This window comes from Gouania willdenowi, chromosome 9 (assembly GCF_900634775.1).
Source record: "Gouania willdenowi chromosome 9, fGouWil2.1, whole genome shotgun sequence".
NCBI lineage: Eukaryota > Metazoa > Chordata > Actinopteri > Blenniiformes > Gobiesocidae > Gouania > Gouania willdenowi.
Genome location: NC_041052.1, coordinates 42,942,026 through 42,965,174, shown reverse-complemented (window position 1 = coordinate 42,965,174; position 23,149 = coordinate 42,942,026). Strand labels below are relative to the sequence as shown.

Sequence of the window (23,149 nt, the reverse complement as noted above, 5' to 3'; positions counted from 1 at the left end):
ATGTTTACATGTTAGTAATAGTGTTAGTTACTAATATTACTTCCTATTACATAGTTTCTCCTTTCACAATAAAACCAGTTTCAGCGTTGCTTTTACCTACTGTATAAACTCATATAGTCTCATTAAACGTCTTTATCCTGATGTTTTAGATCAATTATTCACAATGTTCACTATTTGATCATTTGATAATGACATGTTTTTATGTTGGTTCTGATTTTTTTATCCCCATCAACTCGACAAATACATTTATAAATGCGCTGGGTGCTCGGCTGCTTGGGGCTTCCTCGGATGTGTGTGTGGGGGGCGGTGGCTGCCTCTCGGCCTGGGATCTTGGGGGCATCTGGGGGGTTGCTCGGCCGCGGGGGGTGGCCTGGGGCTCCCTGGCCCCCGCTCTTTCTGCTGGCCTGGCTGCATCTGTGGGCCCAGGGCAGTTCCTGGGTTTGCAGTTGCATTTTTTTTTTTTTTGCACATATACTGGTCTACAATGCACTGGCACGCCTTGGGATGTGGGATAAAACTCATACTGGGCTTAACCTTAGACACGTTAATCCCAAATACCTGCTTTAGGTACTACCACTCACTCATTCCCCCTGTTCACAGCCACCACCATTATAGCTAAGCTTCACACTTGTCACTATACTGGCTGGATTACACAACATAATAAGCACAATTTATTCTACAACCTCACATCTCACCCTCACTGTAAAACAGTCTATTCTTCCACACCTTTTCTATTTCCTGCCTTGAGTCTCTCCTCCCTGCTCCCTTTCCCCTCCCCTTCCCCCTCCACTTAGGTGTAACACTGCTCTCCCTTTTTATATCCTCCCTATAATAAAATATTTCTTACCCTTCTTTAGGGAGGGCTGGTGATGGTCACAATTAAGCAATAAAATAAATCAATGTATTTGATTGCAATAACAAAATATGCATTGCTGTCTCATAATGATTGCACTTCCTGTGGTGTTGACCTTTGACAGCATGTGCAGACAAGTAGAAAAAAAAAAAAAAAGAACACCAAGGTTTTTGACTTGGTCTTTATCTTCTAAAGATCCAGACTCAGATACTTGCTGACAGCAGTCCTCTTTTCATTGTTACCAAAGACAATCACCTCCATCTTGTCATGGTTTAGTTGAAGGAAGTTTTCACTCATCCATCAGTTTACTTTTTCTAAGCAGTCACACAACACCTCAATGGGACCATGGTCATCTGGGTTCAGTGATAGATATAGTTGTGTGTCATCTGCATAGCTCTGATAATCAACCTTACAGTTGTGTAAAATGTGTCCTAAAGGAAGCATATAAAGGCTAAACAGAAGAGGTCCAAGAACAGATCCCTGAGGAACCCCACAGGACATTGGTAATCTGTCAGATTCAAAGTTTACAATGTTTACAAAATAACTTTGATCCTCCAAGTAGAACTTAAACCATTACTTTAACATTTAGTCCAACCCATGTTTACAATCTGTGTAACTAAATTGTATGATCTACAGTGTCAAATGTAGACTTAGATCCAACAGAATGAGAACAGATACTTTAAGTAAATAAACAACCTTTTATCTGAATAAATGAATAAATAAATAAACAACCTTATATCTGAATAAATAAACAAGCTTATATCTGAATGGAGTTACGGTAAAGCCACCATGGATTTAGAAGTTTTTTAAATGACACATTTTCCCTAAAACAATACAATATATATATCTGAACTTTATAATAAAATAAATAATTGCTTACTCATCATTACTGATTACTTGATTCTAAAAAACAACAAATGTACATTACAAGTTACTTGTAAGTTTAATGTCATCAATGCATCTCCTGATGAACTATTACATAAAAAAGGCATGTTTAAAAAATATATAAAATATTCTTTTTTTACTAGTTTTTTTGTGGTGTTTTAATTTGAAAAAGCTTGTGTTGATCAGAACAGTGGGTAAGGAGAGGGGGCGTGGCCACCTGATGGCGGGGACCCTGTGACGTAGTCTACGTCTTTGCGTCAATCTACGTGCTGCGTTTCAGTCCGTCGTTATTTCCACGACTTTATTTTTTTCCCAGACGAAGCGTCTTGTCGCCAGCTGCAGCATCCATCCATCCCAGCATCCATCCCAGCATCCATCACATCTCCTTCACTCGGATTCAGCGTTTTTCACTGTAATGATGTTTTTAAAGGACATTTTTACAGTGTTTTACAGTGTGTTTGTTTAGTCGTGACTGTGAGATAAAGAGGAGACGATGGATGGACATAAATGAGCTTTTATTCAGCTAACGCTAGCCCGTTAGCATGGTTAGCTCGGTTAGTTAGCGGCCCTGTGCTGTTCTCACACGGGCTTTGGTGCCTTTAATGTCGGTGTCAGACTATGGTCATGTAACGGAGCAGCCCTCACACGTTACTGAGGATTGATAGAGAACCATCACTAGAACCTCCATCACCAGTGGAATAGATGGAATAAATAAACACATGGAACCACAGAAACTACAGACTGTCTGACATGAAGGTCATGGAACAGAGAGGATGATCATGCTGGAGAAACAGGTGAGTGATGATGGAGCCTCTCCTACATCTATATCTATATATACATCTATAGCTACATTTATATACAGCATCTCTATATATGTCTACATCTATATGTATCTATATCTACAGCATCAGAAAACATCTCAGTGGTGGTGATGGACCTCCAGGTTCTCCTTTTAAATCTCTTCATTCTCATTCAAACAGAACATTTTATTTACAGTTATTAGGGGTGGGACGATACACTCAACCAACGATTTGGTTCAAATCTCGATTTAAAACAACAACAACAACAATCTCAAATCACAGATGGTGATGTAACAATGTTCTTAACTCCTTTTGATTTGAATAATCCAGGGTTTTCACCTCCGTTACGTTCTGGGCCGTAACCCGGATGCACGGCCATGTTGGAGGCACTCAGAGGTAAACACTGCGATGGATAAATGTCCAAAACCACAGAAAAGCTCCTGAAAATACGTTCTAGATGCAAAGACATGCAGGGAAGGACTTGGAAAAGGTAGAGTTTATTGGTGGTGCCGATCTATACGAGTTGGATCAATGAGTTTTCCATCTATTACGTATCCTGATATGATCAACTACCTGGTTTTAACCCAATCTGGATCATCCTTTAGATAAAGGTCTGACCTTTGACCTGGAATACAATGAGAAATACAGCTCTACATTTTAACATCTGTGTTGCTACTGTATCAGGTTATTAAATGTGATTATATTAAGTCAATAATGAATTATATTATCATTACACTATAAAATGAGTTCAGAGCTGCTGATATCAACAATTCACTAACCTGACAAGAAACACATTCAGATGTTGTCCAGATGTTTGCCTCGTAGATCCTGGTTTAGCTTCGCTAATCATTAGCTCCTCCTTTCCTCTGATAACTGTTGACATTGTTCTCCCTGATTGTTTCTAACTTTTAACAGTTTGTAAAACTCTGAATGTTTTTTCACGGTCTGACTGATTGGTACAGTCAAAAACACGGTAATAATGATATTATAATAACCTTTTCTGCTTTGTTTACCTGCTGAGTACCTCCAATATGGTGACTTATGGTTTGATGATACGCCGTGAAAACCCTCTATACATAGAGATTAGGGCTGGGACAACGCATCGACGTTATCGATGACATTGACGCAAGAAATACGTCAACGCAAAATGTGTGCGCTGATGCGTCGTCCGACCAAAACAAAGATGGCGGCGCCGGAGAATAACTGACGTGAGTGGCTCCTCCGAGTTTCAGAAGTGGAAGCAGTGAAGACACGCACTCGTTCGTCAAAGGTTCCTCGTAAACCCTCGTCCTTTATCCTGGGTGTGACCGGATGGCAGCGCGTCAACGTGACAAGGAGGAAACACCCGCTGTGACATCAGCGGTACTCATTAACATACCACAGTGATGTAGTCGTCTGTCCTGATGTGTAATTAAACACAATGTATGTGTGCTGTACACATACATCTATTGGAGGTTTTCCTTTTATTTTTCCCTTAAACATCCTAAAGGACAACACACACACACACACACACACACACACACACACCACACACACACACACACACACACACACACACACACACACACACACACACACACACACACACACACACCACACACAGGTTTTTCTTAATGGTTTTTATTTATTTATTTTTTCTGTTTTATAGATTTCTGGTTATTTCTGTAGTCGTCTTGTGTGGTTTTTTGCAGTGATTTTGATTGTTTTGTGTATTTTTGTGTGTTTTTTTGTGACTGCACTACACACTGGAAACATTGACCCTAACCCTGTGGATTTGATGTGGTGGTTTTTGTTTTTCCCTCCATTAGTTTTACTGTGAAGTTGGTTTTAAATTTAATTTCAAATGGCAATAACAAGTTTTAAAAAGTGAATCTAATTTGACTGAAGCTGTAGAAATCCTGTTTTATTAATTATCCTACTGGCATTTTCAGTGAGAAACTAATGTATTTTTTGTAAACATTAGTGATTGAACATATATCAGTAATACAACATATTGATCACCCTGAAACTGTGAAATACAACTCTACGACTATAATGAGAAGATGAACAGGACTCTGGAATATTTAGAATAATTAATATTGTTGTTATTTGATGAGATTGTTTCTGAATGAGGAGGCTCTGCCTCTACTCTGACTCCTCTCTGCTATACATAGCTATGCTAGTAGCTCAGCTAGCATGCACATGCTTTGTTTCATAGTTGTATTTCCAAATTCACAAATGCCACACGACCTGTTTCACAAATATATATTTGATTGCAAACTTGTAATATAAATTCTGGAATGCACACGCCCCTACTTCATAAATATTATTTTGAGACACACATGTAATATAAATCCACACTTTTAAACCAATAGCAGAGCTACTGATATATGTGTGTGTGTGAATATGCAGTGTTCAAACAAGAGAGTGAAGAAAATGTAAGAAACCATTATGATTGGCTGAAAGCAAACACACCTGATTGGATGATGAATCTGTCAATCACTTTTATCAGCCAATGATGACATTCTTTGGACCCGTGATGTCAGGACAATCTCATAATTCACCCACACACACATTTCTCTCACAAATACACAGATGTTTCACAGAACAGAAGCAGTTTATAAATGTATCTGTGGATTTATATTACATGTGTTCCTCAAAATAATATTAGTGAAGTAGAGCCTGTGCATTTCAGAATTTATATTACAAGTTTGTATAAAATATATATTTCAATGTTTTATCATGTAAAGCACATTGAGTTGCCTTGAGTATGAAATGTGCTATACAAATAAATGTGCCTTGCCTTGAAAACTCTCCCATTGTCCGTCCTGCTGAGACTGATGCTGATGCTGATGCTGATGCTGATGTTAATGCTGATGCTAATGGTGATGCTGATGTTAATGCTGATGCTAATGGTGATGCTGATGCTGATGTTAATGCTGATGCTAATGGTGATGCTGATGGTGATGGTGATGCTGATGTTAATGCTGATGCTAATGGTGATGCTGATGCTGATGTTAATGCTGATGCTAATGGTGATGCTGATGCTGATGTTAATGCTGATGCTAATGGTGATGCTGATGTTAATGCTGATGCTAATGGTGATGGTGATGCTGATGTTAATGCTGATGCTGATGCTAATGGTGATGGTGATGGTGATGCTAATGGTGATGCTGATGTTAATGATGATGCTGATGTTAATGCTGATGCTAATGGTGATGCTAATGGTGATGCTGATGTTAATGCTGATGCTAATGGTGATGCTGATGTTAATGCTGATGCTGATGTTAATGCTGATGCTAATGGTGATGCTAATGGTGATGCTGATGCTGATGTTAATGCTGATGCTCCAGCACAGACAGCAGAGATCTGCCTCCTCATCATATTGGGTTCTTATCAGAACGCTGGTCACAGTTATTAGATCTTCTTTTTCTCACACTAAGGTAGGGCTGCACAATTCATCGATTTTGGTTGCCATGTTTTATGATATCGCGATAATATCACAAATGCAATTAATTGTTCAGCCCTAATTCTAATTCCATTTTAAAGTTAAATTTTGTACTGAAAACTGTAACATAGTTTGTTTAAAGTAGTGCATTATAAACACAGATTTATCCCTAATATGATAAACAGATTATAATCATGATTACAATTTTGATCAAAATAATCATGATTATCATTTTGGCCATAATTGTGCAGCCCTAAGGACACATTTACATTTGTTTGTTTGTGTGTGTGTGTGTGTGTTTTCTCTCAGGCCCATAAAGAGCCAGCTTTGCTCCCTGTTTCCATGGTAACTGCTGTCCTACAGTATTCAGCCGTGGGACGATGTGTGAATGTAAAACATCTACTCAGTGTTTTTTTGCTACTGCTTCTGTTTTTCTCACAGATAAAGTATTATTATTTTATTACTACATACTGTATATACTGAAACACAATGATATACTTTACATACGTTAAAAACATCTAAAAGTTGGAAAGAAGAGCTTGAAAATGTTACAGAATAATTATAAATACATTGTGTTCCTAAAGATAATTACATTACGTGGCTTTTTAAATATTTGACTTCACTTAATTTGCCTGATAATGAATTTCAGTGATGATCTGGTTATTGGTAATATATAGAAATATGTTGGTGTTCAGTGTGAACAAAGTCTATAAACTGGACTGTGTGTACAGTAAGTTACCTACTTGATTACTATAGACCCCCCCCCTCATACTATTAAACATCTATAGATCATAATGATTGAATAAATTAGTGATAACACACATTTTAAGAATCTCATTTTGTAAATAAGTGAAATAAACAATATTTAGTGCATCCTGACAGGATTTATTTCTATAGTTTTTTATCATTTCCTCCTGATGTGGAACCAACACTGATTTATGTTCTAATCATCATCATTTATATCATCATTCTGTGTCTGTTCTTTTTTATTATTCACTATATTTTTCTCTTATTTTGTGTGTTGTTGGTATTATTTAAATTATTCTCTGTGTGTGTGTTTTTGGTGTTATTTTGTGTATTTTGTTGTTGTTTGTTTTTTTATTATTCAATATATTTTTCTCTTATTTTGTGTGTTTTTGTTGTCGTTCTCTGTGTTTCTGATAATATTTAGTATGATTATCATTATTAACTAAAAATAAACATTATAAAACCCCATATTTTTATGCTTTCATTTGTTCATTTTTCACTCTCTCAAGTACCCCCTGTAGTAGTATCACGTACCCCTAGGGGTACACGTACCCCCATTTGAGAAACACTGTAGTATGAGTAGTAGCACTGTAAGCAGAACCATTTTATTACAATAGAATTAGTTTATATCCATTAAGCCATTTTCTGACTCACCTTTTAAAGAGAAAGTATTTATATATGATTATTTATTTACATGTTTATAAATATCTAAACATATTTAGTACATGTGTGCAACAGTAATGATTTAGTTTAAATATAAGCTAGTAAACAGCAGTGAATGTGTTGTTGTCCTCTCTGGGTGAGTTATGCTGGCAGGCTTCCTCAGAGGAGAGAACACTAGCATTGAAGGAGCTGTTGAAGCTCTGCTAATGCTAACTATGCTAACTGTAAATCATGCAGGACATACACATAATCAGTATTGTGTGTAGTTAGATGTAGTGTGAGCACACAGCCTACTGTCCATAAATAAAATGTATTTATGTAAACACTAAATACCTCTCTGAGGAGGCACTTTTAAAGAAGGCACACACTGATTTATTTTTTTGGGGGAGTCCATGTTCTCTTGAACATCTGATGGACCAGCTTCTTCTGTGGTAGAGTGTCAGAGACAATCACAGTATTTACGTTAAACGTAACGTATGATGTTGGTTTTATTGGTTTTTCTGAGAGGACAAAAGCAGGACTGGTTTGATGGATGACACCCTGACATATGAGTATCAGTGAAGTCCTGGAGATGTTCCACTGCTTTGTTGGTGGTCTCTAACACTTCCAAATCTTGTCACGTGGGAACAAGATGACGTGTTTCCTTGTCCGCACACAGACCCACAAAATGTTGGGTATTATTCTGAGATGAGAAGATGTTGTGGAAACCAACCTCCATCATGTCTCACCTTCTTCTCCAGCTGTAGGAGAAAGCTGATGGTCCTTCACACCATTCTCTGTATTAAATATGAAAAGTTCTTTATCTCTGTAGTGTTTATGTAAACGTGACTGTTAACAAATTGTTCTGTACACTACCTCACATTTAAAACTATAAGCATTAAATTAAAGCTTGACTTTTCATCAGAATAAAGTGACATCATGTCTGTAGTGATACAGTATATAAAACGTGATGTAGCCTCTAGAATCTCTTTCCATCCTGCTCTGTTCTTATCATAAGGCACACACTTAATAAAGCGCTATGCTAACACACAAGGGGGAAAAAAACTGGAATTTGCAAAATAAAAATAGTTTTTAGCTACAAATTTGATAAATCAATTAAATAGATTTTGAGCCCAGCTTTAGTATATCTGTACATATATCAATATATAGGTGTACATTTTATATTTATTAACATCGTAAAGTGTCAAATCTGATGAAATGTAAACACATTTATTTTACTTGTTTGATTAGATTTTTTTAGTCCAAATGTTTTATTTGTAATTTTGTTGTCAGTGTTTAACATTAATCAGATATTAGTGTCATGTGACTCAGAAGCATCTATTGTTCAGGGTTGGGGGGTGTGATGTCACAGGGTGGGGTAGACCCTATAATTAATAACTGTTCTATCATTGGACTAGGGCTGCACAATTCATTCATATTTAACCATTTTAGTTAAATTAACCTGATTGTCAGCAATATTTCATAATACAGGCTCTGTAATAATGTATTCATTCAGTGCCTTTGGTACATTTCATTATAATAATTATTTAAAGCTTAATTTTACACTGTAAACTGTACACATGAATTGTTTAAAAGTAGTGTAATAAAAACAGTTTTTTGTTTTTATTTGTAATTTATAACATACAAATAACTTACAAGTGTAACAAAATAATAAACAAACTAAACAAAAAACAATACTTAAACAAATGGTAAACGTAAATGTATATTTATTTTTAACCAAATATGATAAATAATTGTGATTATAATTGAGATTACATTATTGATCACAATAATGGTGATTATCATTTTGGCCATAATCGTGCAGCTCTACATTGTGTGATTGTATTTTACATATATATATATATATATGATATATATATATATCATATAATGACGCGTTCACTCATACAGTTAATTAATGCAGAGGAAACATAAACTAATATGAGAACATTCTAACTTTCTACTTTAATGTTTATCCTCTTATTCTTTATTAAATAAAGTTTGTACAGATTGTGTAACTGAATTATTAAATGTACCATTCTATAATAATATATATATATATATAATATATAAATCATCACACATTATGAAAGGCTTTTTATTACTTAATATACAGAGACTCACTTTAAATGTGACTTTGTTAGTATTTATTTTTTTAGCAAACTTTTACTTTTACTTTACTTACTTTTTTAAAACAAATATCTGTACTTTATACAATATTTAAAAAATGAGCTCGTTACTTTTAAGATCTTCAAAGATGACGTCATGACGTACAAAGATGCAACATTTTGGAGTTTTTTCTTGTTAGGCAGGTCTCTTAGTTTTATGGTTAATATTTTAAAGTTTATAAAAATGTTCAAATCAAAGCTATGAGTTTTATTGAGCATTTGCATGTTTTTCCTGTAACATGTTATTTACAAATGTTATCAATAATAATAAGTGCTACATTCTCCAGATGTTTTAAGGTAACAGATTTTATTTATTTCAATATAGTTTTCTACAAGTTCTTAATAAAAAACATTATTTATGTTATTATTTGTACAAGTACATTTAGTAGCATATACTTTTTATTTTTACTAAAGTAAGGGATTCGTTTCAATACTTTTACTTTTACAGTCATTTTTTGTTCCTGGATAAAGTTCATATTCTCTAGTGAACGTTGTTGACACAGACAGAAAAGTAAATAGTGTGTGTGTCTGTGTGTGTGTGTGTGTGTGTGTGTGTGTGTGTGTGTGTGTGTGTGTGCGTGTGTGTGCGTGTGTGTGTGTGTGTGTGTGTGTGTGTGTGTGTTGTGTGCGTGTGTGTGTGAGAGAGGTGGTGCTATAGTCAGTGCACATGGTGAAGTGCTGACTCAGGACGTGTTTCTGCTAGAACAGGTTAGAATGATCTACTTACAGTTGTTTTATTATTGCTGTTATTTCCTGTTTGCTGCTAAACTTTGTTTTTTTCTACCATTGAATGAATGTATTTAGAACATTGAAAAACAACAAAAAGCTGTTTTTATTTATTTGTTATTTGTTTGTAGATCTTTATTAATGTCTTAAATATAACTAATAAATGACGCGTTGTAAGGTCGTTTGTAGGTTATGAGTTAAACACAAAGTGTTGGTTACGTCACTACGGTCACTGACATTGGTTTTAGCTTCCACCAGGTTGGGCTCAATTACATTTTTAAAATTACATTTATCTCTTCAATTATTCATTTTCAATTACAATTAAATTACAATTATAGTGACCAATATGTTTTTTCAAATTTCAATTTTTATTTTTCTCCTTGAAAGTTAATTACAATTACATGCATGCATGACCAGCGTGGTCAGAGGTCAGAGGTCAGAGGTCATAGGGATATAAATGTTTGTGCTATACGCTGTGATTATCAGCTGTACGATAAAGGTCGACCTAATCTATCTGATATTTAATATATTACAACATTCATACTGTACTCACTCACTTATACCGACTTTAAACACGTTTCAATGAATATTTGTGCTTTAGCTTTAGCAGCGTTAGCTTTAGCAGCTAACTCTATCTTTCTGCCTCAGAGACTGGTACCATGTAAAACATATTTAATGAATCAACAGGTAAATAATGTAAATGTGTGTCAGACTCACTTCCTACACCATCAGCCATGGTGAGTTTATCTCTCTGAATAACTGAACCAATTACTAAAGTTAAATTACAATTAATCACAATTACTGAGCCTTTAATAAATAACTCCTATTAATTGTGACCTTCCTCTTGTGTTAGCTTTCTGTTAGCATCTCTAATGCTAACAGAAAATATTATCGATCATCTAATCAGTTTCTCGTCTATTGATTACCTTGTTAGGCTTCCTAATCAATGAATATATTGTATTAATATTTATGGTGTGGGCGTCACTATAGCCATAGATTTATATATTAATAAATAGTAAAATACAGAGAAGTGAGAGGTAAAGTTGATCTGAAACACGTTTTAATAATTATTAACTACATATGTGTAATAGAACTATAACATGTTTACCTGGGTTTGTGTTTAAATATATTGTAAATGACAGTTTTTATAGAATTGTGTGTGTGTGTGTGTGTGTGTGTGTGTGTGTGTGTGTGTGTGTGTGTGTGTGTGTGTGTGTGTGTGTGTGTGTGTGTGTGTGTGTGTGTGTGTGTGTGTGTGTGTGTTCTAGTACAGGGTGTCACATTGTTGATTAGAACACTTGTTTCCATGGTGTAGTTCACCTCTCTGTCTGTGTGTGGCGCTCTCCTTACTTTTACTTCTATCACATTCTTTGTTTGAATATCAGTGCAGAACAGTGTGTGTGTAGAACAGCCTCAGAGTGATGATGATGATGATGATGACCATCATCCAGTAAACCTTCTATCCAGGCTAGGACCACCACCACAATGCCACTAAACAGACTGTGTCATAAACAATCCTGTATTTACAAACATAAGTAAACAATAAAAACAAATCATGGCTTTGGTGGAGCGACTCAAAACGTGCTCTTCTGTAATACAGGGTGGAAGAACTAGAACAATTCACCAGAATGAATGACATCATTGTCTCTGGATTGAACACTAAACATTCCATCATATGCCTTTTTCCTTGCCCCCATGATGAATTCATGTTGGGTGTGGGATACATATGTATGTGTATATACGTATATATGCATATGTGTGTATCCATAAAATGAAGAGTCCGTCCTTAAGACTGCTCTACTGTAAAGTGTCTTGAGATACCATTGGTTATGATTTGGCGCTATATAAATAAAAGATTGATTGATTGATTGATTGATTGATTGATGCCTGAGCAGAGAATAAGGACAGTGAACCAATGAGTTGATGAATTATGAGGTCACAGCATTAAGATGATGTAGGGAACATTCAGGCCTGTCAGCACCTTCCAAGGAGAAGAAAAGAGGACAAATTAATATGATTTGTTAATAGGAAGAATAATATGGATCTATTGAGACAGAAGAAGAAGCTGAAGGGAGTTTTTAAATGAACACTTGACAAAAAAAGCTAGATTCATTAGGATCATGGACTGTAAACTGTAAGATATGTATTTATAAAGGAACACCTGAAGAAGCCACAGTGCTGGTCATTAGAACTGAACAGTTAATGATCAGTGGATACATTGTTCTACTGTAACATGTGACAGAGGGTACGACCACCACCTCCACCATTCAGAGCTATTGCACCACATACACATTTATACACAAAGGTTGGATGGGGGCACCCCTCCCTCCACCCCCTTTCTTTTAACTGCACCTCATACATTCACTAAACACACACAGGGGATAGGGAAGTACCATAACAGGATGTATTTATATATGTATGTATATATATATACAATATGTACGTAGTGTATATATATATATATATATATGTATGTATATATATATATATACAATATGTACGTAATGTATATATATATATATATATGTATGTATATATATATATATACAATATGTACGTAATGTATATATATATATATATATATATATATATATGTTTGTGTGTATGTCCCGTAAGCAGAGAAATGTGGCAAAGTATTTGTACTAACTACAGCATTACATGGTCAGTGTTTTTCAACCTTGGGGTCATGGCCCTATGTGGGCTCACCTGTAATGTCTAGTAATTAATTAAAAAAATCAAAAAACTGATTCAAAATATATTAATAAAGTTTAAAATGACACACAATCTTAACTGTTTTCTATACTTCTCAAATATAAATATATTAATAATAAAATGACCTGTGAAAATAACTCTGCTTTTTTCTTCATTTATGTATTTCACATATGTTGAAGAAAAAACAACATTGAAGGTGAAAGGAGAGAATCCTTGTATCAGAGCCACTTTCAATAAACACATGCTTTTTGGAATAAAGGCTAACAAATAAACAAGAGCAAATGAACAATTAATCTTTGATATATGAGGGAAAATCATATAACCAAAGTACACAAAGATCAATATCAAGACAATGGAAATATTAAAAAACATATTAGTTAAAAAAAAAGAAATACAAAATGAAAACATATATGCATATATTATACATACTGTATATCCATTCTGCTTTGCATTTGTAAAACAGAAAACCAAACATGATGAAAAACTCATTTTAGAAGAAAAAAGTGGCTTTTTGATATTAAAATGGGGTCACAACCCAAAAATGTTTGTGAACCAGTGAACCAGTGAACCAGTGGACCAGTGAACCAGTGAACCAGTGAACCAGTGAACCAGTGGTGTAAAGTGTAAAGCTTTAGTTCATCACAGCTGCTCCATTTTATTTAATCAGTCACATGTTCTTAGAGAAAAGCTGTTGGTGATGATTATTATTATTGTTTATCTAGTGACTCCAATGAATGACAGTATATATATATATATATATATATATATCAGGGAAGACATTGTTAGTGCAAACGTATCTATTTAATCATCTATTTTACATGTTATGCCTATTGTCACACACGACTGCTGCTCTGAGTTTATATGAGAGTATTATTTATTTTTAAAGGTTAAGGTATATCATTTTTTCATTTACTATGTATTTATTATTATTATTATTATTATTATTTATTTATTAACTTTAAAAGAATAAAAGCAAAGAAGGCTCTTCAATTTACTCCGTCATGTGGACTTCTGGTTCCTTCAAAATAAAATGCCATGTCATGTTTTACGGCCTGAGGTCATGGAGTCTGATGACTTTTATTTTGAAGCCTTTTTATCTGACAGAGGTTTTGCTGAGTCATGAGTCAGTTTGGTCTGATTAATGACAGAGGTTTATCTGATACCTGAGGATGTCCTAACATAGACCCCGCCCCCATCTGAGCCAACAACGCAGGAATCATGTTTACATGAGATGTACAGTATGTGTTTCTATAGGTTTAAATCAATAACATGAGTCCATAGTGTTTAGATGTGTTAGTTAATAGGTTGTAAGATTAATGACAACTAAATACATTTCTATAAAATCCTTTCAAAATGTGTTTCTGACTGAGTCAGCCTTCAGTAATATCAGTTGTCTTTAGTACAAATCTTAGTATTATATTATCTTGGTATTTCTAACACTCTTTCAAAAGAGAATTTAAGAGGTTTTAATTATTATTATTACACAGTCAGACACTTAATACTGTATTTGACAACATGTTAAAACTGTCATAGCTTCACATCAATAATTCATCAATGAAACACATTGTTGATCCCTTACTTTATGATAAATACTGTAGTTTGGCCAGCAGGTGTCGCTGTGGACTACTGCGTCCTGACTTTATGACGTCATATGGTAGATAGAGGGCGTCCCCAGGGGGCGGAGCTCTGATGAGCCTGGTCTGAGTCACTGTGTTACTGAAAGCTGCAGTAGCTATAGTGTGTGTGTGTGTGTGTGTGTGTGTGTGTGTGTGTGTGTGTGTGTGTGGAAACTAAAGCTAAATAATGCGTCCATCAGTGTAGATGACTCAGCAGTTAGCGCTGCTAGCATCCATGGTCTGTTTCCAGGGACATTTATTAGGAATGTTTGATAGCTCATGGACAGTGAGGAGTATCTGGGACGGAGTGAGGCTGGAGATGGTGGCAGACAGTGGACCAGTGGTCCTCCACAGTCTGACCCACCTGGACCCAGACCTGCCTGTACTGGAGGTGAGACCACAGGGTGGATGGATGAGGATGGATGAGGATGGATGATCTCTATATGTGATGGATTCTAGAAACTACTGCTATGTTTGGTGTGTTATAGATTGTTCTAGTATTTTATTACCTTACACAGAGGTGTTCAGTGTGTGAACACATGTTCTAAATATCTTTTAAATCATTTCTATTATAAACAAAGATGTGTTGATCTTTATAATATCTGCTTACATTTATAATGTAGCATGTGCTTCCTATTAGGGCTGTGCCAAAATATCAATACGACAACATATCACAAGGTTTCATCTCTCTATACGTTATCAAGACATACAAGACATGACAAAAACATTATATATACATGATACACAGATATAATGCAGTACATATATAGTACAATCAGACAATAGGTGAGGAGTGTGTGTGTGTGTGTGTGTGTGTGTTTTACTTGGCTGTCATTCATATGAAATTGATTGACAATGTTTTTTAATTTCTGTGAAATGGATTCAATGCAGTCAATAAATTCAGATTTTCTTCAGTTACACAGATATTGTGATGTATCGTGGATGACTTTTCACGTGATGTATCGATTATTGTCATAATACCGTTATCGTGGGCTAAAATATCGCTATATATCGTGAGGGAACTGGCGACACCCAGCTCTACTACCTGTTGTTTATCTGAGAGTCATCAGCACTGACGACGTTACAAAGTCTTTTTGCTGCTGTTCATCAGTCAGTCATCCTTATCATTTTTAGTAGAAATGTTCTCGTTTTAATAGCTTTTTATGTTTATTAAAACGCATGCTGCATAACTATAATCTATTAGTTTAGGACTGACAGTGTCATACAGTAATCATACTAATCACCTTATTCCTCTGTGCTTTACAGAGGGGGGGGGGGGGGGGGGGGAGCATCAGATCTGTAAACTTCCCGGTGAGATTGAACACGTCCTTGAGCTGGCGTGTTGGGGAGACCAATTGGAGATAATGAGTTGTTTACGTTCCAGGCTAGCATTCTTTTCAGTAGCTGAAAGTCCTGGTCACTGTAAAATCCAATAGTGTGGATCAAACATCTTCTCCATCCTTTCCAAGATCGATTTAATTCCATGCAAATGCTCCAAAGTAGCCCCTTGTTCAGTGCATCGCTCCATCCTTCAGAGATGACTGGCAGTCTTCCCGACACAGCTGCCAACGTAGCACAGACTTTAGCCGCTAGCTCCAATTAGCAGCATTCCTGTTGCCATGATTCCAATCACGTAAATATCCTCCACGTCCTAAACGGAGAGTAAAGCCAAGCACACGACCTTCCACTCGTCCCAGAAATCCATCGTGTATCCAGCTGCAAACGTTCCATCAGGTCACGTCTGGTCTTCTCATTGAGACAATTGGATCAAAAGCATTAAGTGATCAGCTGATCAATTCCATAGTTCCAAGAAAAACGATGACTCATCAGATCAATATTCAAAAGATCAACAGTGAAACATAAAATGACACCAAAAACACATACTGAGAGAATAATGTGAATAATACCAACAATTCACAAAAACAACAACAAAAATCCACAAAATAAAAGAGAAATATACTGAATAATAATAAAAAACATAGACAAACAACAACAAAACACACAAAATGATAAAAATGATGAACTGAAAACACAAAGATCAGTGTTGGTTCCACATCAGGAGGGAGTGACAGGAAATGATAAAAACTATCAAATAAATTTATTCACGAGCCACTAAATGCTGTTTTTATTTATTAAATGAGATTCTTTAAAATGTGTGTTATCATTCATTCATTCTATCATTATAATCTATAGATGTTTTTCACAGAATTCTGAGTAAAATGTAATAGTTGGACATACAGTAAGGGGGACTAGAACTCAAACAGTTTGAGAACCGCTAACAGTGTGTGTTCTCTGTTGTTTTATTTTTCAGGCTGTAGTTTGAGAGCAGGAAGTGAAAGATGTATTTTCTAGAATCACACGGTGTGTTTACAGTAATACAGTAATAGTGTGAATAAAAGCAGGTGTAGAACACTCTATAATCTAATCTAATCTGTTGTTACCTAATGTTTAATCCTCATGTTCAGGTCAAACCACAGCCTCTACTGTTACACTGATGCTATTTTTGGTCCTAAGTGTGTAAGAAAAATATTATTCTGCAATAAATCACAATATTTCACAGCGCAATTATCATATCAATCCCAAAAATGTCCCAATCAATATTTGTAATCATGTTTTATTATGATAATCATTCCACGTGTTTTTGATTTTGGTGCTTGAATAACAGTGTGTTACCATTTAATTGTTTTTGCAAGTTTAAAAAACTGAAATAAATTGTATTTCCTGTAAAGGTGAAATTTGTAATTATTGATATTGTGATCTATATTTTATTGTTTAGTATCAGGATATATTGTATATAGTGAGCTCTACCATTGACTTTGTGTGATTTAGAACATTAGAAAGCTTTGAATAGTTACTTAAAGTGTCAATTTCTTATGAAGTAAATAAGTACATTTAGATAAACTAGAGAAATATTTATTATGATGATTTATGGCCATCTCAGATAATTCATAGTTTAATGATCTTTGAAGCATTTATTTATTTAGCAAATATTCAGTAACAATAAACAGTGACCTGGTTATTGGTTTAGATCAGTGATTCTCAAATGGGGGTACGTGATGCTTGAGAGAGATTGTTTAGTTACAAATGGTAATCATACTAAATATTAGCAGCAACACACAAAACAACACCAAAAACACACACACTGAGAGAGAATAATTTAAATAATACAATCAACACAAAAACACACAAAATAAGATAAAAATGGGGATACATGAAAGTTTGAGAACCACTGGTTTAGAACATGCAGAAACCGTGGCTCAGGTGGTAGAGGGTCGTCTTCTGATTGAGAGGTTGGGGGTTCGATCCCAGTACCTGACTATGTGTCGACGAAGGGATTCAAATGATCAACTCCTCATCCAGCTCTGCAGAAGCCTGATAACGATCCTAATCATTTGAATCAGGTGTGTTGGAAGAGAGAAACATCTAAGCCATGCTGGATAGTGGTCCTCGAGGACAGGAATTGGACATCCCTGCTGTAGATAATATAAAGGAGGAGATGATAATTCAAATTAATACACTTTTAAGGCTCAATTGTTCTTTTATACTGTAATACAGTTTGATCTGTAGAATTGTGACATCACTTTTTAAAGCATCAGTCACTGTGTTTATATCCAGTGTAACAGGAGGACTCTCTATGCAGACATCCTATGCTGCTGACACGTCTCCTCAGACACATTTTATTATTATTATTCACCGCTCGTCACGTCACTGAAGAGATAAAGTGATGAAGTGATCATAAAGTGTGACTAATTATGGGTGATTAGACTATAGTCACTGAAGGTGAGTTTAGTGTGAACACCTTTAGAACAGGCTCATATTCATCAAACACAGGCTTATTTCACCCATTACGGTGAATAAATCACTATTTTCCGGGTGGTTGTCATGGCAGCTGAAGTCATCTTTGATCCATTGATGATGGCTTTTTATCAGGCATGTGCACATCAGTAACCCAAGGTTTACATACTCAGGGTTGATTGATCCACTTCATACCAGCTGTAATGAATCAGATACACAGAGTTTACCATGGAGGGTATGTTGACCTAGAGTTTATGGATAGACTCAGAGTTTGTTAAACCTCCTTTATGGAACACACCTCTGCACTAAAGTGGAGTTTTACTTTTTTATTTTCAATCTGTGTCAAAGATAAACATTGAAATAAGACGAGTGGAGAAAAAGAAAGAAAAACAACCCCAAATGTATTGACGTCACTTCTAATGGCACTTTGGACTTGGTTTTTCATAATTTTTTTGTCCGTCATCATAAATATAATAATGAGGTATTGATAGTAACGCTTGCTTGATAAATACATCGGAAACAATAATCTTTTACCAGATAAAGATTTCATTGATCAATAAATCAAAGATGATTTACTCACAAATAAATATAGAAGGTTGGATATGCTGCTTGAAACTAATCTCCACTGTAAACATTTGGTTTGTTGACATTCAGAATAGTTTGACGCATTGCATTGTGGGATGTGGAGTCCCGTAGAAAAATGCAAAGAAGTGTTTTTTCTTCATTCTTACCATGATCGGTCGTGTTTCATCACCACACAAGGAACACAGGGATTCCCTTCACATCGTTGATGTTCCAGTATCTCCATGGCAACAAAATAAACCATTCAAATGTGTTGGTGGGTCACTTTGGCTGTGTTTGTTTTATGACAATAACAACCGTGTTAATGCGTGAAATTAGTAAATGATCTTTGATTAATTAATTAATGTAGAGTAGATGGTTGCATGAGGGGCCATTCCTTGTGTTAACAAAGAGAGAGCGTGTGAAAACAGAGTTAGGGATACTAAAGGAGGTACATCTGCACGGTGCCTGTGACACAATAAAATGATGTAGATATTCAATGTATGTATTTATTGTCATACTCGATGTATCATCTATTACGTTGTCCTGCATTTTGTCCAATTATAATTAGTTACAATTATTATATTCCCCCTGACATCAGTTTTCTGTTTAATTCAAATGTTTTTAGAACATTCTCATGTCAATTACAATTACAAAGTTAATTATCTGAACTCAATTACAATTCAATTATGATTACAACAGCAACACATTTTTGCAATTGCATTTTCAATTATAATTACATCATAACTGTGATTAATTACCAATTACGTGATTACAATTATAATTGACCCCAACCCTGGCTCTGAGCTACACATGTTTCAGTACTAGCAGTAATATATATATATACATACACACACTGCACACACGCAACTTCCTCCACCTCCCGACATGCTGAGTCTCACCGCTCAACTCACGATTGTGACACTCTCAATAGTCCACTTAGTTCCACACGTTCTCTGCTAGAGTGTGAGCTACTGTTAGCTTCACCGTCTTTTCTCGTAGCGCCATTTTCTGCCTCTTCCCTGGTTTGTCCCTCCCCAGCTATCACGGCTAATCTCTCTGCTGCCACCTACATGGTACCAGTTGGTCACAACGTCATAGTACAAGCCTGATATTCACACTGTCTCCTAGCAACCCCCGTCAAAAAACACAATTGACGTATATTTACGTCATTGGCAGTGAATGAGTTAATAAAAGTGTTGTCGTGTTCCCAGAGCTCAACGCAGGAGATCGGCGAGGAGGCAGAGGAGGATGCTATCTTCACCATCACACTGAGGAAGATGCAGCTCCACCATTCGTCCACTAAGGGCCAGCGATGGCTGGGTGTGGACAGTGACTCCGCCCTCAGCCTCTATGAGACCTGTAAAGTAAGAACTATTAAGGCTGGTACGCTGGAGAGGCTGGTGGAGTACATGGTGTCAGCGTTCAGGGGTAAAGACTCCACCTACGTCACCATCTTCCTCTGCACCTACCGCTCCTTCACCACCACCAGGCAGGTGCTGGACCTCCTGCTCAACAGGTACACACTATAAATACACACCATCACACTATAAATACACACCATCACACTATAAATACACACCATCACACTATAAATACACACCATCACACTATAAATACACACCATCACACTATAAATACACACCATCACACTAGAAATATACACCATCACACTATAAATACACACCATCACACTAGAAATACACACCATCACACTAGAAATACACACCATCACACTATAAATACACACCATCACACTAGAAATACACACCATCACACTAGAAATACACACCATCACACTAGAAATACACACCATCACACTAGAAATACACACCATCACACTAGAAATACACACCATCACACTATAAATACACACCATCACACTAGAAATACACACCATCACACTAGAAATACACACCATCACACTAGAAATACACACCATCACACTAGAAATACACACCATCACACTAGAAATACACACCATCACACTATACTGTAAATACACACCATCACACTATAAATACACACCATCACACTAGAAATACACACCATCACACTAGAAATACACACCATCACACTGTAAATACACACCATCACACTAGAAATACACACCATCACACTATAAATACACACCATCACACTATAAATACACACCATCACACTAGAAATACACACCATCACACTATAAATACACACCATCACACTATAAATACACACCATCACACTAGAAATACACACCATCACACTAGAAATACACACCATCACACAGTGATTTTAAACCTTTTTATTTTCATCTTTTCAGTGAAAAACCAACAACCAAAAATGTTAAAAGTGAGACTTTGCAGCTTATATTATACAGTCATTATAATATAATGACTGTATATTATACAGTCATTATTATCACAGTGTGTAGAACAGGAATAAAAGGAACACAAAGAAAACGTTTTTATGATCTTTCATATTTATTCTTTCTCATAAAAACTGTAATTAACAATCTGCAGTCATTATTATACATTTAAATAGGAATCAAATGAACAATAACAAAAACTATATTATGATTTTTCATATTTCTTTTTTCCAGTCTTATACTCATAATATATATATAGATATAATAATAATGATAATAAAGAAATATATAAGACATTTATATAATTCCATTTTGTTCTGTATTGTGAAACGTTAACACGTGAACTTTGCCGTATATACAGAACATATTTTTATGAATATCACAAGTTAAGGTAGTTTTATTAGCAGCTGTCTGTCTGTGGGAGGGGGAGGGGCTTTCTGCAGCACTATGACATATTTACACACAATCATTAGTTTTAAATAATGTTTTTTAGACCAATTAGGTGAAACTAAAAAATTTCCCACAGTATACCAGACCATCTGTCACAGCACTGAAGTGTGCCACGGCCCAGGGGTTGAAAAACCCTTGTTTAGGAAATGTTTATTATTTTCAGCTTTCAGATCAAAGCTGGTTATAATCTGTTGTAGTGTTAGATTGTTTAAAAAAGAGAAATATATCCCAGTTAATCATGATGTAACAATAACTACACATTATTACATTTATTTTTATTCTTTACACTTTGGAAAGTGAAAGTCAATAGATTTAAAATTAAACCATTTATTTATAAGTGACCTTGAGCCGAACAATATGCATTGAATATTGAATGTATTTTAAAATAAACTAGGTGAGCAGTGCAGTGTTGTAATTATTATTTGTTGTGTGTACACTTACTTTATGAGATATTTAAAGTCATTGTTTACCTGTGCTATGGTCCAGTGTTCTGTTCTCTATGATTTATACAGAAAAATGAAGCCTACAGTACATCAAATAACAAACATCAAATAACAAATTCTTTGATGCACAATTTCTCTCCAAAACAAAATTTTTCTCTCTTTTCAATACAAAAGTGTCATTTTCACTTTATGGAGCCAATAAACCATTGTTAAAACACAAATAACCAACAACTCCATGAATCTAGATGAAATTTGTGTATTTTTGTTTTAACAGCTGAATTTTTGACAGTCATTTGAAATCTGCCTTTAAACGCTAACAGCTGCTGTGTTGCACACAGATTAAAGGTCACATCATGTTATTTATTTTTCACCATCATCTCCATTTGTTCTAAGAACTCTAAAAACATCATATTTAAGGTTTATTTTCCCAGAGTTTTATCCTCTGAAAAGTCACTTTCTGACCAACTTTACACAAACAGGCTGAATAATGTCCTACTTATGAATATTCATGAGTGGGCGTGTCTATAGACGGGACACTGACTTCCTCCTCCCCGCACAGTGACATAGGGCCAGAGGACAGCCCACCCTCCTCCCACCCACTCCCTAGCTGAGCTCATGACAGAGCATGGGGGCGGGGCCTTCACCAGTACATACATAGACCGTAGAACATGTTTCCCTCTTCCAACACACCTCATTCAATTGATGAACTCATCATCAAGCTCTGCAGAATCCTGATAACCATCCTGGTCATTTCATCAGATGTGTTGGAAGATGGAAACATCTAGAACATGCTGGATAGAGGCTCTAGAGGACCAGGATTGACCACCCCTGCTGTAGAAAATACATACGTAGCACTGTGTGAAGGACGCTGACATGATCACCTTTGTGGGCGTGTCTGTTTACATGTCAATCACGGCAGAGTGCTTCCTGGAGGCGTGGCTTCTCCAGCTCAGTGCTGCGTCATGTTCGTCATCAAA

The 23,149-nt window shown here is 35.7% G+C and overlaps 1 protein-coding gene across 2 annotated transcripts in view; it reads left to right on the top strand.

Annotated features, from left to right (window-relative positions):
• Positions 1-2,037: 2,037 nt before the first annotated feature.
• Positions 2,038-23,149, top strand: part of LOC114470330 (ral guanine nucleotide dissociation stimulator-like) — a 42,241-nt gene continuing 21,129 nt past the window's right edge. Inside the window, exons 1-2 of one of the 2 annotated variants that reach the window (XM_028458483.1) lie at positions 2,038-2,532; positions 20,147-20,451. In XM_028458483.1, coding sequence (XP_028314284.1) covers positions 2,512-2,532; positions 20,147-20,451 — 326 coding nt within the window. In that variant the 5' untranslated portion in view covers positions 2,038-2,511. Of the gene's footprint in view, positions 2,533-14,706; positions 14,968-20,146; positions 20,452-23,149 lie in introns of those variants that run through there. The other variant, XM_028458482.1, reaches the window with a different exon arrangement.